Below are 17,107 nucleotides of genomic sequence, written 5' to 3' on the forward strand. Positions count from 1 at the left end.
TTATAATCTAAGAGAGCAAATAAAGATGAGGATATTTTAGAATGGTGATATAAGATTCGTATGCATCTCTTCCCTTAATTATCGAAAATGGCAAGAGACTTTTTGTGTATTTCTGATGGAGCATCGTTTCGATCAGAAAGATTATTCTTTACAGCAGAACTAATTACTTATAACAAAACGTAGGAATAGATTATACGAGGAATAAATTATACTATGATATGATACGAATATTAAGTTTGAATTATAATATGAATCATGTAACACTCGATTTAATACTATATCAGTATTATATAAGTATTATATAGTTAAAAGTAATCTCTGTGTATCAGGAAGACAATTACATTGATTATTTAAAACTTGAAAATATTTGATTGTAACTTATGAATTTTGCTAAAATAACTTTTAAAATCCTTTTAATTTGAAATTAAAAATTTGTTAACTTTTATCAGTTTCATAATATCTATCAGTTTAGAAATATTTTACAAAAGAATAAAACAATTCTACAATTTTTCGAGACTCGCGAAAATCTCGAATCTCGAGCCCAACATCTTGAAAGACAAATGTCTTGTCTCTATCTCGTCTCGAATTCGTGAAGAGACGAGACGAGATACTCGAAGTCTCGAATCTTGCCGGCATTCCTATAGGGCATCATGGGGCATTCGATGGTACAACTTCCAAGAGGGAAAATGTACTCGGTTGTATCCTCGGGACTCGGGCCTTTTACTCTAAATCCAACTCACGTATTTAAAAGATTTTACACACTCAACCAAAAAAAAGGTCGATAAGGTAAAAAGTAAAGTCTTTCTTAATTCGCAGCTAATTTGCTCATAATAATTAAGAAACGTAATTCGTTTCATTGTAAATATAGAGCTTTTTATAGAAATTTTAATGAAATATTAAACTTACACAGCATTGTCTGCAAGTATTGAATGTAAGGCTAAAATGAAGGTTCAACTGAAATGAAGCTCAACAAAGCGGAATTAAATTATTCTACAATAGAAAAGGCATTATTGACGTTAGTATTGGAGTACCTATCTCTAAATGGAAACATTACCTGCTACAAAAGGAATTTATTATTCTAAAATAACAGCCCATTAATATACCTAGTTGAGATGACAAACCTTTCTAGTAGATTAACCAAATTTCGACTAAAGCTAGAAGAATTATGTAACTTATTACAAATTTGCGCGCAGAAAAATATAAAGTTAATAAAAATAATGAAAAATTATAAGAATCGGTCAATTTTTAATGAAATACGAAAGTATGCTATAATATTTAAAGAATAAGTTGTATCGTTCGTATTCGTATAATTGATTCCATAGTAGCGCCATTGTCCCGTTGGGCCGACGCTAAAGTGGCGCTGCTAACTCGACGACATTTGCGCTCGTACCTCAGGGTCCTTAACATTCGCACACGAAAGATTTTTGAAGTCACCAGTTGCCATAACAAGACTTTTTATGTGTTTTCCTGTTTTCCTTCTTCTACTTCTCGAAGATCTTTCGATCTGTTTAATTCTGAAGCTGCCTGGTTAATTTCCCGGGAGGTAGATTGCCAACTATCCCTCCATCTTTTAGGTGGTCTTTTTTAGGTGAGTCTATTCTCATCCATTCGTCTTACATGACTGTACCACATCCTTTTACGCTGTATTCCCCATCTTGCAATATCTTGAATTTTGCACTACTCTCTAACGTTTGTATTTCTCACCCTGTATCTTCTTGTTTTGCCCACTATTGTTCTTAGAGTTTTCATCTCGGCAACCCTTAGCATCTGTTTCGTTTTGTTGATATCTTCGCGCACTTCTATGCCATATGTCATGATCGGTCGTATGCAAGTCTTGTAGATTCTAATTTTACTATCTGTGCGCATATACGGATTTGACCAGACTATCTCCCGCAGACAACCCGACAATGCGGATGCACATGGATGTTTTCCACAACATGAAAAGTGTAATCACTTACCCATCATTATTTTTTAAATTTACTAACCCGCTAGATTCCTCAACAGAAGCGTAAGCATCATTGGATTGTAGTTTAAATAAACATTAAATACAATCTAATAAATTTAGTTTGGAATTAATTTTCCTAATAATAAATCCATGCGTACAAAAAAAGGATACAAACCTTAAATTTGGATTTCTTATCTCCCAACAACACAACGTTCAACTATTTAGAAAGCAGATTTTGAACATATAAGAATAATATTGAAGATAGCAGCCATAGTTTAAATTGATAGGCTTTGACACTCATTGAAAAACATGTGTCTTGGAATTTCTTGTGATACAACCAAATGCACTGCATACTAATCGAACCATTTTTAAACAATTATTCTAAAGCACAAACCCAAAGATTAACCAATCTAAGTATACTATAAAACTATGTATTATCTGATTAATTAAAAATAGGTACACTCGTATACAATAAGTAAAAATGATTATTTTTACTTAAAACCATTCATAGGCTATTGATTATGTACTTTAGAAATGACGTTAAAAGGGTTTAATTATTTCATAATATGGTCAATGGACCCCTAAATATGAAAAAATACGCAGAGTGCTATAATTTAAAGGGGTGTGTTTTTAATAAAGGGGTGAATTTGTCTCTTAGGGTGCATTTGGTTGCATCTTTTTTGAGGTCTTAAAATTTACATTCCTGTAAATTTGTAAATGTGTAAATGTATAAATGCTATAATCAATAGCCTTGAATCGCACAAAATTCCGTATATTATACCTAATTATTGCGGGAAATAGTGAAATTCAACTTTTACATTTTTCTGCCCCCTTATTTGTGTCCACCTAGCGGAAAATACAAGCACTAAACTTTAAAATATCTGTTTCACTTATTGTCCTCCAGTTATACATCTATTATTTAATTAATTCTATTGAATTATGGGTTTAGAATGTCCCATTGAGTTTCCTATCAGTTTCCTATGGCCCATTTGATGTTTCACCACGCGATATACTGCGAATAAAATTTAAAAATTAATATCCTCCTTAATCCGTAGATAGGCAATTTCACATACGCTCTAGTGTAAAGTGTAAAATTAGCACTCTAACCACAAATAAGTTTTTTCAAAAATTTTAGTTTTATTAATTTGTTGTCACTGCCCTTGTGCCCATGCCACGTGCTTCTTGTTGATGGTTGATGGACATGGACGCTATGGTTATCACAGCAGAATAAGACTTGTTATAAAGGTATAAAGTGTAATGCAATTAAGTGTTAAAAGCAACAGGTATATTGTTTTATTTTATCAAAAGAATTTGCGATTACGATTATTTTAACTCCAGTCCATTATAGGCCTGCATAATAGGCCAAAATTGTTTTATTTTCATCACGATACAAAACAAATACCTAACGCCAATACATTAAAATGGAAGATGATATGGATGATATTTTTGATGAAGAAGTTGAAAAATCAAAGGAGTTAAAAGCAGTTTTGCCAATAAAACAAGAAACACAATTTTATCCTGAAGATACTGGATTATTTACTAATATATCTCACACTAATGAAAACATAGATATAAAATCAGAAAACTTCTATGAAGAATTCAATGATAACTTTGAACTCAAGTTGGAAGAACTTGATGTGCTCAAAATTGAGGCTGAAGATATTAAACAATTATGTAATAAAAGTATAAAATCACCAAAAAAGAAAATCTATATTTGTGTGATGTGCCAAAAAAGTAAGTATTTACTAGTATAAGTAGGTGTACTTTATTTAAATTAGGGTTAAAATGGGTAAATAATTGTTCAGAATAAATTCATACAAATCGTCTTTAATTCTATCATACATAATTTAGACATAACTTTATATTGATAAAAGATTTTATATCTAAAAGGAAGTCTCCATAAAACTTCCTAAAGTATTGTAATCCAGTAGGTACACCTTGAATGATTGCCCAACAAGCTTTTGTAATCTGTTTATCTTGTGAAACTTTTATTAAAAAGTGTCCTTCATTAATCTATGTTTCATCGAGATAAAAAATATTAGTGCCTTCTCTTTTCAGTTTTTGAATTTCTCTTAAATGCCGCCTCTTCCAACAATCTCTTATTTCTTCTTTCTGTATAAGCACAGATTTTCTATCATTCTTCTCCCAAATGAAGTATGAGTCCCAGATTGGTGCAAAGTTTTCCACAATTTGTCTCTTGTTATGTTTTACAAAGTTAAATTACTAAACTTACTATTAATGTGTTCTAAAAGTTTCCCCAAAGTAGGTAGTTTATTTTGAAAATAAACTGAATGCATTTTTATTTAACTCGTTTGTTTTACAATTATCTATTTAATTTGGTTTTCTTCCTGTTGACTTTTTTAGTGCTTCTATAAGGGTTCCTTGCTTTCGCTATTTCAAAAGTTTGTAAACAGTAGCTTCCGCAACTCTAGTTATGGTTGAACACTATTCTACTAACAGTACTAGTGGGTCATTCATTATGTACATTTAATACTACTCTTCAAATGCACTGTTAAATACGCTTTAATTTCATAGGAGTAAAATTACACATTTGTGTCATTTTTATTCCACCAGTCCATGCAATATTGCTTTTTGTTGTTACTATTTGACTTTTTGTTTAAAGGACTAACATACAAAACAGTAAATCTTAACTGAAATAATCGACAATGAGAAATTTTAGGTTGATTGGAAATTTTAATCCTGTTTAAGTAACTTAAGTACTTCTTATTGATAAGTTTTATACATGCAGGTAATACCTACATTTACCACACAAGGTGGTTTAATAAATTTAGTACATTTGGGACACCAAAAATTTAAAATAATTTTTTAATTAAGTATTTGTCACTGGGAATTATCAGCTGTGTCATAAAACCTATGGTATCAATCATTTTTTAATATATTGTAGTAGTTTTTTGCAATATGTTATATATTTCCAATGGTCAATTTAGTACATGAATAGTAAATGAATATACACACAACCAAAGTTATATGGAATCATCTGATATTTCTTATTATTTCAAGTGAATTTAAAAAACCAACATACGAAGTCAAAGAATATTAGCAATTTAATTACCAATACATAGAAAATTAAAGAAAACTGTAAACTTTTGAAATAATAAACTGAAACCACTTGTTTTAAAGTTAACATCAAAATTTTCAATGGGAAATGACTAATGTTTTTAAATTGTTTTTATTTACATGTGTTTTTTTTAGTAGTCAGTGTAGCCACCACTAACACTTATGCAAGCTTTAATTTTCATGAACATGCTCCTAAACAAATTTTCAATATTTTGTGGTGGCAGGTTGCTCCATTCTAAAGCAGCTTGTACTAGCTGTGCAGTGTTTGGTGGATTCTCCAAGTGAGCTCTAATTCTTCTTTTAAGCATATCTCACAATTGCTCTATAGGGTTAAAGTCAGGTGAGCAAGCAGGTCACTCCAGAACAGTGGTATGTTCTGCTTCAAGGAAGTCTATAATCACTCTGCTGGTATGTGCAGGCACATTATCATGCATGAAAATTGCCAGTCTCCAGGGCCTAACTACAGTTTCTAGAACAAAATCAAAATACCTATGAGCTGTCAAAGTTTGTTGGATGAAAATTAAAGAAGTTTTTTTACTGATCATAATGCCTCCTCAGTACATGACACTTTCTCCTTTATATATGTGAACAGATCTGGTAATTTCCATTTTTGCTGGTCTTCTTCGCTCTCTAAGTTTTGACTGAAAATAGCACATTTTGTCCATTTTTAATATTCCAGTTTTGGTGTTAAATTTACCAATTTAAGAGATCAATATTGAGCTGTCTGAATAACTCAGGAACCTGCCTACTGCTATATAGTCCTTGGGTACGAAGTACTTTTCTTATTATTTTAACTGAAACACTTACACCTGTAGCTTCCAAAAGTTGCCTTTGGAGTTGTGGATGAGAAATTGTTGGGTCTCTTCTAGCTAATTTGCCAATGAAACGATCGTGGCGAGCCGTTATTACTTTTTGGCGACTTTGTCTTAATCCATTCTTAAGCATTACTAATTCCTTATACCTAGCATTATCTTTTGACACAATGCCTTGTGTTATGTCTACCACTGCCACTATGTCCCTCTGAGACATTCCTTATTCCACAAGACCAATAATCTTTCCCCTTTGCGTCTGCATTAACCTCACATAAGGCATATTTTTGTTTTTGAACACAAAAGTAAGTTAATTTATTTTCATTTAATGTACAACTAAAGCAAATAATCTATAACGTACCGAGCTGTGTTATCTGATTGTTTTATCGGTTTTTTAATTTTCAATAAAAACCTTTATTCTTGGCAACAATAACTTATAACAAATAAGTTTTTCAAAAGAAATAAATATTGGTTTGAAATACATGGTGATTCCATATAAGTTTGGTTGTGTGTAAATGTATTTAATTGTTTTAAGATTGATATTAAAATTTTCACTAAGGTAATTTATACATTTCAAAACTAATTTTATGATATACTCTTATACAATTTTGTAAATTTTAGGATTTCCATCTGCAAGTAGAAGAAATAATCATCTAAGTATACATTTCGGTAAGTTATTTTATAAACACCTAACTTTTTAATGCTAATGAATAAATGATTTGGGATTAAGAATTGTTGCTATCGTGTTTAAATTTTCCATTATTCTTTGATGACTGATATACAAAAATCATTAAGTATATATATATTGCAATGCAACATCACAAGTAAAAACAGTAGAAAACACAAAATATAAAACTACAGACAGAGCTGAGACAAGATTCTATCTGTTTACCCAAGCTGTTTACTTTAGCCTTTGAAGATACATTTTGCACTTTAGAATGGGAAAATAAAGGAGTGACGATACACAGCAAAAAACTGAACCATCTGAGTTAATAGAAAAATACATAGAAGAATTGCAGGAAGTGCTATTTTGGCCCAAATAAATAAATCTACAATAATACTAAAAATAAACTTCTTATGGTCTTAAAATATAATAATGTATCAATGTTCAATAAGCTCCTCTTTCGATTCTGTTAAGTAACACAAATATCTGAACAATGAAATGAATCTGGTCGATGTGTCAATAGAGACTTTCATTTCCAATATTTAACAACTGCTTTGAAAACACAATTGTACTTTGATCTTGTTTCCAAAATACTGCATATTTTGTGAATTTAACGATTTATCCCCGCTAGACTATTTTCTGTGGGGAAATGTGAAGTCGCTAGTCTACACTTATCAGCCTGAAACGATTGACCACTTGCGAGGACAACATTTGCCGATATATGGCCATAAATGTTGGAAAAAGTCATCAAAAATTGAACCTCCTGATTAGACTACTTCAGAGCCGGCCGTTGCAGTCATGTCAGAATTCAGATTTAAATTATAATGCCAAAAGATTATCTTTCGAATAAAGGCAATTTTAAAGCGCCTCAATTAAAAAAAAACATCATTGTTTTATTCCAATTCAAAGTTCTATACCTCTAAAAAACACTCTTTATAAGATATAGATGGTTAAAAATGTTTTAATTTATTACCCTTACTTCACAATAGCAATAAATACAAAACAAGAGGGAGAAACAAGCATTTTATTATTCAATGTTTTGTAACCAGGACTTTCATAATTCGCCTAGAAAATTTTTAAAATGTAATGAACAGTATTTATAAATCTAATTTTTCGATTTTGTTTATTATAAAATGTTTTAACACTTGGTTTATTATAGTCTTTATTTATTTAATTTATATAGAATCTTACACTAATTTATTTTCCACTGACACTATTCTAATTTATATAATTTATTTACCCGCGTTACAATTTAAACTCGACTCAATACAATTATTCTTTTTAGACTAACTGTTTACAATAAAAATTACCCTTGATATATTTAATAACCGTTATCTGGAGTTCCCTAGAATTCGGCCGTTGACCTTTCCTGAACCTTCTCGCCATGCCATGGAAGCCAGACAGGTTTTAGCGTAGGGGTCCCGTGGATTTACCTACTAAAAAATACTTGTTAGAAAAATATGTTTACAACTTAGGATATGAGTCATATTTATCGTAACATTCGAACATATCGAACTTCCTTCGAAAGATGGATGCCAACCCTGGTGCGTCTTTGATACTGGCCGGGATGGTAAGGGCCAGTGAGTAGTCATCGGGAAGCACGAGTAGATCTTGCTTTTCTTCAGTGGTAACACCATGTCTTGCTTTACCGGTACCTCCATAGGCCCCCATGAATTCCTCAAGCGTAAGGTCAGACACATCTTGGACTTGGTTTACTTCCACTTCTTCATCTACGTCGTGGTCACCTTCGAAAGACGCCAGCCGGTTATAGTGTACTATCATCGGCTTTCCCGTCGTAATCTTGCTTATTCGGTAGATGACATCGTTGATCTTCTCCATAATGAGGTATGGACCTTCCCAACTGCTGCAACTTGGGAGAACAACCTTTTCGCTTTTCACTCCAAATCGGCTGATATATTCTTTGATCAACTTATCTGCTATGGTAGCGGCCTTCTGGTCTGGAAGTGCGTAAATCTCGACCCACTTGGTGAAGTAATCCATTACTACCAACATGTACTTGCCTCTATTTTCACTTTCTGGAAATGGCCCAGCAATGTCCAAAGCTATTCTTTCAAACGGGCTTCCAACATTATATTGTCTCATAGGAGCTCTCCTTTTTCGGTAAGGCCCGTTACTCGTAGCACAACTAGTACATTTCTTACACCAGTCCTTTACGTCGTCGGAACTGTTCATCCAATAAAACCGTTCCCGAATTCGCTGAAGGGTTTTATTTACACCGAAATGTCCTCCTGGTGGACTGTCGCGTAACTGACGAAGTACTTCGGCTATTCTGCTATTTGGGATCACCAACTATCTTCTCTTCTCTGAACCGTCATTTCATTTTCCAGTACTCGTTTGAGCAAGCCATCTTCCATGATAAATGAGTCCCACTGGTCCCAATACATCTTAACTACTGAGCATAGGCTTGATATTTCTTGCCCAAGATGGTTAACGGTTTTCCTCTTTCCATTTACGAATTTTCTGTACAACTGGATCTCTCTCTTGTTCTTTCGTTATCTTAGTAGGTGTCCAGTCGTCGTTGATCATCGTTGTTCTTAGCACTGCTGCTTCCTTGGATTCCGTTTTATTGCATTGAGAACACTCTGCTGGGCATGGCCTTCTGGAAACAGAATCAGCGTTTCTGTGGCTAACTCCGGCCCGGTGCTCAATCCTGAAATCGTATTCTTGGAGTCGTTCGATCCATCTGGCTATCTGACCCTCTGGATTCTTAAACTGCATTAACCACTTAAGGGCGGCATGGTCGGTTCGGATTAAAAACTTCCTTTCATAGAGGTAATTATCTTCTCGTGACGCAATAATTCCGCTAAAATTTTGAAAGAACTTTACTAAAATATCCAAGGACTCGTTCCTGTCCTCCTTGAATCTGAGATAGCGCTCCTCCAATTCCCACATTACTTGCATCTGTATCTAAGATGAACTCTCCTTCTGGCAGCGGGTACCCTAAAATTGAAGCTGTGATTAAATGCGTTTTCAAGGTCTCAAAGGCATTTTGGCAGTCTGTATCCCAGCCGTAATCTCTTGCTTCCTCTGTAAGTCGCGTTAATGGCTTAGCGATCTGCAAACTTCTTAATGAACCTCCGGTAGTAAGTACATAGTCCAAGAAAACTTCTCACTTGATGATTGTCAGTTGGTTCTGGCCATTCCTTAATGGAATCGATTTTTCCCTTATCCACTCCTTCTTTGCTCACTATATGACCCATATAATTGACTTTACCTTGAAATAGCTCGCACTTCTTGCGGTTTAACCTCAATCGGGCAGCTTTAAGTCGATTAAGAGCGTAGGCGCAAAAGTTCGGCCCAATGCTTTTTAAATGCATTCATTTTTTTCGAATCCTGAGAAAACTAACAAATATTTTTGAAAAATTTAAACGCAGAATGAAAGATTACATTATTAACAAGGGCCGAAAGTCCCTTAGAATAAACAAAAAGTTTTTTGAATGAGATATTTGAAATTAAAAATCACACTAAATTTTTTCTTTTTTTTTACCCCTGTAACTTATTAAAATAAACATTATAGAAGTTAGTTTTCTCAGGATTCGAAAAAAATGAATGCATTTAAAAAGCATTGGCCCGAAATTTTGCGCCTACGCTCTTAAAAACGTTTGCTAAATTCTTCAGATGATCTTCAAATGTCTCCCCCAAGACGATTATGTCATCTAGATAAACCAAGCATGTTTTCCAAGATAACCTTCTCAACACATTTCATCTGATCATCTGATTTAGAGACTGTCCAGCAACTGCAACCATTTGGTCGAATTTGTCGTTGGAATTATCGGATGTTGTTGTCTGACGGATTATGGATGTCACAGGTACACAAGTTCCTACTTTTGTCTCTTTCTTGATGGTCACTGGGTAGTCATTGACATTGATAAGTCTCACAGGTATTTCTTTAGCCGAAGTCACCAATTCCTTTCCAATTATGATTCCTCGGCCACCCTCGTCGTCATGGTTCCAAGGCTGCATCATAACAGGTGTCCCTTCGTCCACAATTCTCTGTAACCACGCTACTATGATCATTTCACTTCTCGCAGGCATGACTGTATCTTCTTTAATGGCTGCTTGCATAGTGTTGTCATCATGTGGATGAAGAAATACCTCCTCGTTGCCAACTTTGATTACCTTATTCTTAAAATCCAATTGAAATCCATGCATATTCATTACGTTCATTCCTAATATAACATCCTCTTCGATGTCAGCAACTATAACAGTATGGACGAACTTTTCTGCTCCAATTCCCAATTGTTCCTGGATTTCTCCATGAATGTTGGCATTTTCACATGTAGCGGTCCGAAGTGACAACCTTGTTGGTAACAGTTTCTTACGGCTGTTTATAACTGTCGGGCGTATAATGGTTCTGGTCGCTCCGGTAGCCACCAAGAACGTATGCCTTTTACCATTTATGTTTCCATCTACATATATGTACACTATCTTCACGACATTTCAAAGAAGCTTTCAGTATGAGAGGGTCTTTGGAAAAGTTTCGGGTCGAAGCTGTCCCTCTAAGGCCGACCCGTTCTAGTTTTCCTGATGGTGAGTTTCTTGATTTGCATCGTACCTAGGGTGCTTACATGAACTTCGTGCGTGTCCTATTTCGCCACAATTCGAGCATCTGATGGTTTTCGTTTTCTTGTCTGTAATACTTTTTTTCATCGTATTAAAGAGCTGGTCAAGTTTGTCTTCATCTCCTTCCTCTTTTACAGTCCTAACTTTATTGTACCCGCCAGAGGCCTGCGTAGCTGACTCGTATTCAAGGGCGGCGGATAAGACATCAACCAGCGTATTGTGCCGAGCTAATCGCACTGTTCTCTGCATTTCATGATCACGAAGACCATCAATAAATGTTTGAACGGCCAACTTTTCAATCATGTCTTCGGGAGCGGTTGAATAAGCATATCGTACTAATCTGGCAATATCTACCTCATATTCTTAAAGAGCCTCATCTCTCTTTTGTCTTCAATTTTAAGCTGCGACTGATATACATGCTCCAAATGTTCGTGGCCATATCGCATATTTAACCTCTTCTTAAGTTGTTCGAAATCATCCGTCTCCTCTACGGCTATGGTCTGAAGCACATCTAAGGCATCTCCTCGAAGAGCGATAGTCAGGTTTACAGCCTTTTCTTTTTCAGACCATCCATTCGCTCTTGCAGCTGATTCGAACTGTTTCATGTAGTTGTTCCATGATGATTTTCCGTCGAAAGTTGGGACTTTAACATGAACAAAACCTCCACTTCCTTTAAATTTCGGCCGTGTTTCCAACTTACATTTCGTCTCGTCTTCTTTTGTCTCTACTGTAATTGGATTGTTTCCTCTCTCTGCTGTCCCTGTTTCCTCCATCTTCCTTTCCAACTCTTTCATCTTTTCTTCGAAGGCCAACTTATAGGCAGCAACTTGGTTTTTTAACAAAGATATTCTATCGTCGAGGGCAGTCATCTCAGAAGTGACTTTAGAGATGTTAGCAGAAACTTTGCTTTCCAGAGAAGAAATCTCGTTAGAAGCTTTGTTTTCTAAAGAAGCGATGTCGAAATATCGCCAGAAACTTTGTTCTCTAATGATGCGATGTCGCCGGAAACTTGGTTTTCTAAAGAAGCGATGTCGCCGGAAACTTTCGAAATATTGCCAGAAACTTTGTTCTCTAATGATGCAATGTCACCAGAAATGATGCGTTACAATTCAAACTCGACTCGATACAGTTATTCTGTTTAGACTAACTGTTAACAATAAAAATTCCTCTATATATGTTTAATAACCGTTATCTGGAGTTCCCTAGAATTCGGCCGTTGACCTTTCCTGAACCTTCTCGAATGCCATGGAAGCCAGACAGGTTTTAGCGTAGGGGACCCGTGGATTTACCTACTAAAAAATACTTGTTAGAAAAATATGTTTACAACTCATACAAGTCATATTTATCGTAACAGTAGGTAATAAAACGGCCGACCAAATGTCATTAAAATCGATTTAATATATTTTGCATAATAATTTTGCAATCCAAGTTTAAAAAAAAATTAAATTTTCTAAAATCTTACACAACAAAAACTAGACCATATAGAAGTTTGTCAATTTTTTTACTTATAAAAAAGCACTTTACTTATCTAACATACTTTATGGAATTAAAATCGGATTATTTGGGCGGCCTCTGGAATGTTTTAAAATTATAAATAATTTTTGAATCGAAGCTTCTATACTCGCTTTGTATTACTAGCGTCATAGAATAGCAGTTCTTGACATCGATTCACTACTTTTTTTTTAGATAAAAATAGACAAATTAAATTCAGAAAATACAACCGCTTAATGCTGACCGCCATTTGCGGCAAAGTTATAAATAATAGGATGATAATCTTTAAACTATTACCTTTTTCGTGTTACAAAAATTATTTAGAGGTGAACAGTATCTGGAGCTTGTACAACATATTGTTATGCGACTGTAATTACGGACGAACTTTAATTCACGAAGCGAAACTCTTTTCATCTCGAAAATTCTACCTGACGTTCTATCAATGCTTTACTTGCGATATTTTTCTGGAATCTCATATAGAGATCGTGCCTTCGCTGGCTATTTCTAGAACATATGTTCGTCTATAACAACAGTTGCGGCGTCCTTTGAAGAGACAGTAATTAGACAAGTGTGTTTGTAAGCGAAACCCATATTATTGTAGGCGAAAATTATTAGTGTAATTTTTAACGAGTTATTTGCTATTTAGCGAGTTTTTTTGTAGTTAAGTGAGTTAAGTGATTATACAACTTTCGAAGGTTACAAAAAATGTTTTTTCCCTTTTTTTAATTGTTACTGTATTGTAAAGATGGCGCCAAAAATTTTTCGTCCAAAAATTACTGTTCCATTTCGGACAGTTAATCTTTGGAACGACAAATTTGAAATATAAAATTCGAGAATTGTTTTAAAAAAGAAGTGCCCTTACGTGATAGGTTACCAGAAAAATTGAAAATTCTTAAAAAGAAACAAAATGGCGGACATTTGAAAAAATTGTTCACACTTTTTTTTCGACTTTTTCAGTCACATATTTTTTTTTTGTCAAATTGTGGTGAACTATCATAGACAAAACCAAAACAAACACACAAGCAAATAGTGTTAACAGTTTTAACATTTTAATCATTTATAATTTAAATAGTACAAAGTTGAGGTTGTACCGAGGTTTACTGTAATTAGCATATTGTAATGGTGACTACGCGCTGCTAACATTTCATCTTTACTATCTTGACTCCTATTTAATTTCATTGTTTACTCTTTTTTAATCGTCCTTGCCTATGGCAATATCAGTTGATCGTTGGGTCAGCTTTTTTTGTGGAAATAGTGCATTGTAAACAAGGCCATGCTTGGAATATTTGCAAGTTTGCAAATCAAGTATTTTTAAACTTGACACGCACACTCTGCGATTACTACGTGTGTCCCAGATTATGATTGAAAACAATTTTAATTAAAACAATAACGCAATTTAAGAAATATATGTAAAATATTACTTCGCGATTATTTATGGTTTCTAATACCTTAGGTATTGCACCCAAAGTGCCTAAGCAATAGTTTGGGTTTGAGTACTGCTCGTATTTCTATTTCCTGCATTGAAAGTTTGCTGTTACCTGGGACAGAGGTGAACCCATCAGTACTCCGTCAACTTGTTTGGATCTTTCGACCTTGTAGATGAAATAGGTTTTATTCAAGCAGTGTCTCGTTAGATTAAGTGTATCGTGTGGTATTATATATTGTTTGGGTATAATTTCTATTGTAAAATAACCTATTTATAATATTGTAATGGTAGTTATGTTAGTAACTTGTGTGCTCAACTCTTGTATTAATGTATCTGCTCGCCTCTCGCATATTACCTCTCCCCTTCACGGCGTTATAGGCGACAGTCTAAAAATGCCTTCCGGCATGTGAACATCTCGTTGTTTGGCGCTCTGCGTGAGTGCGTGTGTTACAAATGTGTCAACGTGTAGAACCGGCGTTTTGTGTTAAATCGTATACCAGTTTTGTCTCGCTGAATACTGTGTATCTTTCTTACTTCCCCCAAGCACTGTAAATCTATAATTTGTATAACTCTTTTGTCACTATCATAATTGCGATAATTATCAATGTATTAAATCGGTCCTTAAGTTTTCTATCGAGAAATCGTAGGAAGAAAGCTTCTCAAGTGTTTTATTGCTTCAGTGGGCCTAAAATATTTTGGAGCATTCAGGTGTTCAACTGCGCCTCTCTAAAATGTGGAAAGTTTGGTAATAAATTTATCCTCTCCACCAGTTTCTAATGATTATTTTACCGGGACATTGGTGAATAGTGAGACTAAATCGAAGCTAATGAACAAATGTCTAGGCTGGAGACTTATATGCTCGATAAAATGACTTACTTCCTCTGTGTACTTATACTATGTAAAGGGTTTCTCATTATATTTTGACCCCCCACTTATTTTCCTTAATTTCGGGAATACAAAAAAAAGCTTCAAATAAAAGTTGTATTATTTTATCTGTACCGACCAACAGTGTAGCAACAGATCAAATTGTGTATACAGGTAGTGCCCAATAAATTGCAACTTCAATATTTCAAATGGGACAACCTGTATTTTTTTATAGTTTTGAGTAGCCCTACATTTCCTGATTACAAATATATAACATAGTTATAGCATTAGTTTTGTTCTATAATGGCGTATGGTACTACTATACTATATTAAGACAAGAAAAAAATATATTTAGAAAGTCAACAAAATTAATTACTTACAATACTACTTTAAGATTACAATAGATGCTCAAAGTGCCCTCCATTGTTATCAATGCACAAGTAATATCTTCGTCTCAAATTTTCTAATACGTCAGATGTTGTGTTATTATGATTATTTAAATTTTCAATTTCCGCGCGAACTTTTGCCGTGATAGTGTTAATATTTGTATTTGAATCAAAATACAATTTTTCTTTTAAAAACCCCCATAAAAAGCTATCACATGGTGTTAAGTCGGGACTATTTGGTGGCCATGTTATGGTACTCTTATTGCCGATCCACGCATTAAATTGATTATTTAAATGTTCTTGAACGGTACGACATTATGTGGCGGTGCTCCATCTTGTTGCCATATCATTCTATTTAATTGATTTTGTGTATAATTTTGATTTAATAACTCATCCACTTCTGTAATGACTGTGTCCAAATATGATTCCCCAGTTAATTTATAATCATAAAACAATGTCCCCTCTATTTTGTTTTGAAATATTCCGCACCACACATTTATTGATTTTCTTCCTGACTTTTTTATTTCCTTAATTTTTCTTTTTCTATTATTGTTCTGTTCCCACGAATACCTATTTCTTCTATTAAAAATGCCTTAAATTGAAAAATTTAATTCATCTGTCCAGAAAATGTTATAAAAATAATTAGGATCATTGTTCAAATTTGTAAGCATGTCTTGACAGAACTGTAAACGCTTTTTCTTATGAACATCGGTAAGTTCTTGTACCGATAATATTTTGTACTGCTTATAGTTGTGCTTTTTTAAAACTCTATGTATCGTCGCACGGCTTTTCTCTAATGCATTAGTAGCATTATTTAGACTAGTTTCGAAATTTTCTAAAATAAAAATGTTATTATGGATTTAAACTATTATTTAAGTATTTAATTATTACCTTCAAAGTAAAGCAAAGTATTAAGATCATCATCATTTCCTACGATAGTACGTTTCTTCCGTTCAAACATTTTTTCATTTATGACATGAAGATAATAATTATATAAAAATGTATTTGCAGAAGGAGTGTGTCGATCTGGATAAATCAGACTATATTCTCTTCTTGCCGCTTGCTTGTTTTTATTATTTTTTACATAAATTGAGAATATATTTACTTTTTCATCTGCAGTATAACCCATTTCGGTATGAGGACTGACAGTTTATAATAAATTAATAAATGTTTTATTTTGAAATGTGGGTCACCTATGGTTACCCTTTTGTAGAACCATATGCCATTATAGAACAAAACTAATGCTACACAATGTTATATATTGGTAATCAGGAAATGCAGGACTACTCAAAACTATAAAAATATACAGGGTGTCCCATTTGAAATAGTGTAGATGCATTTTATTGGGCACTAACTGTAGACAAAATTTGGTCTGTTGCTACATTGTTGGTCGGTACAGATAAAATAATACAACTTTTATTTGAAACTTTTTTTTGTATTCCCGAAATTAAGGAAAATAAGTCGGGGTCAAAATATAATGAGAAACCCGGTACCTATACTTGTAGCCGATCAGTCAGAAATTTTTTCCCGCTGTTGTAACGGTGATCTTTTAGAACTAACTACTAGCGTACCAACTCGACATCGAGTTTTTTAAATGAAATTTTTATTTTGCGAGAAAAATATACAATATATACAATGACCGGAAGTAAAAATATTTTTATCAATAACTCAAAAACTATAAATGATAATTTCGTGATTTTACATTTTTGAACTCTACGTTGAATTCTCTATTGATTTGACCAATAAAAACGAAACCGGAAGTCGACCTCAAAACCGGAATGCAATTTTTAGTTCATCAAATGTCGACATGGATATCATTTAGCAGTTAATTTTGCATGCTGATCACGAATCCGGTGTCAG

General features: G+C 33.8%; 1 protein-coding gene across 3 annotated transcripts in view; it reads left to right on the forward strand.

Annotated features, from left to right (window-relative positions):
• Positions 1-2,936: 2,936 nt before the first annotated feature.
• Positions 2,937-17,107, forward strand: part of LOC140431674 (zinc finger protein 711-like) — a 39,593-nt gene continuing 25,422 nt past the window's right edge. The window contains exons 1-2 of one of the 3 annotated variants that reach the window (XM_072519574.1): positions 2,937-3,679; positions 6,454-6,501. In XM_072519574.1, coding sequence (XP_072375675.1) covers positions 3,367-3,679; positions 6,454-6,501 — 361 coding nt within the window. In that variant the 5' untranslated portion in view covers positions 2,937-3,366. The remainder of the gene's footprint in view (positions 3,680-6,453; positions 6,502-17,107) is intronic. The other 2 variants (XM_072519569.1, XM_072519565.1) reach the window with 2 other exon arrangements.

Source organism: Diabrotica undecimpunctata, chromosome 1, assembly GCF_040954645.1.
Source record: "Diabrotica undecimpunctata isolate CICGRU chromosome 1, icDiaUnde3, whole genome shotgun sequence".
NCBI classification, from domain to species: domain Eukaryota; kingdom Metazoa; phylum Arthropoda; class Insecta; order Coleoptera; family Chrysomelidae; genus Diabrotica; species Diabrotica undecimpunctata.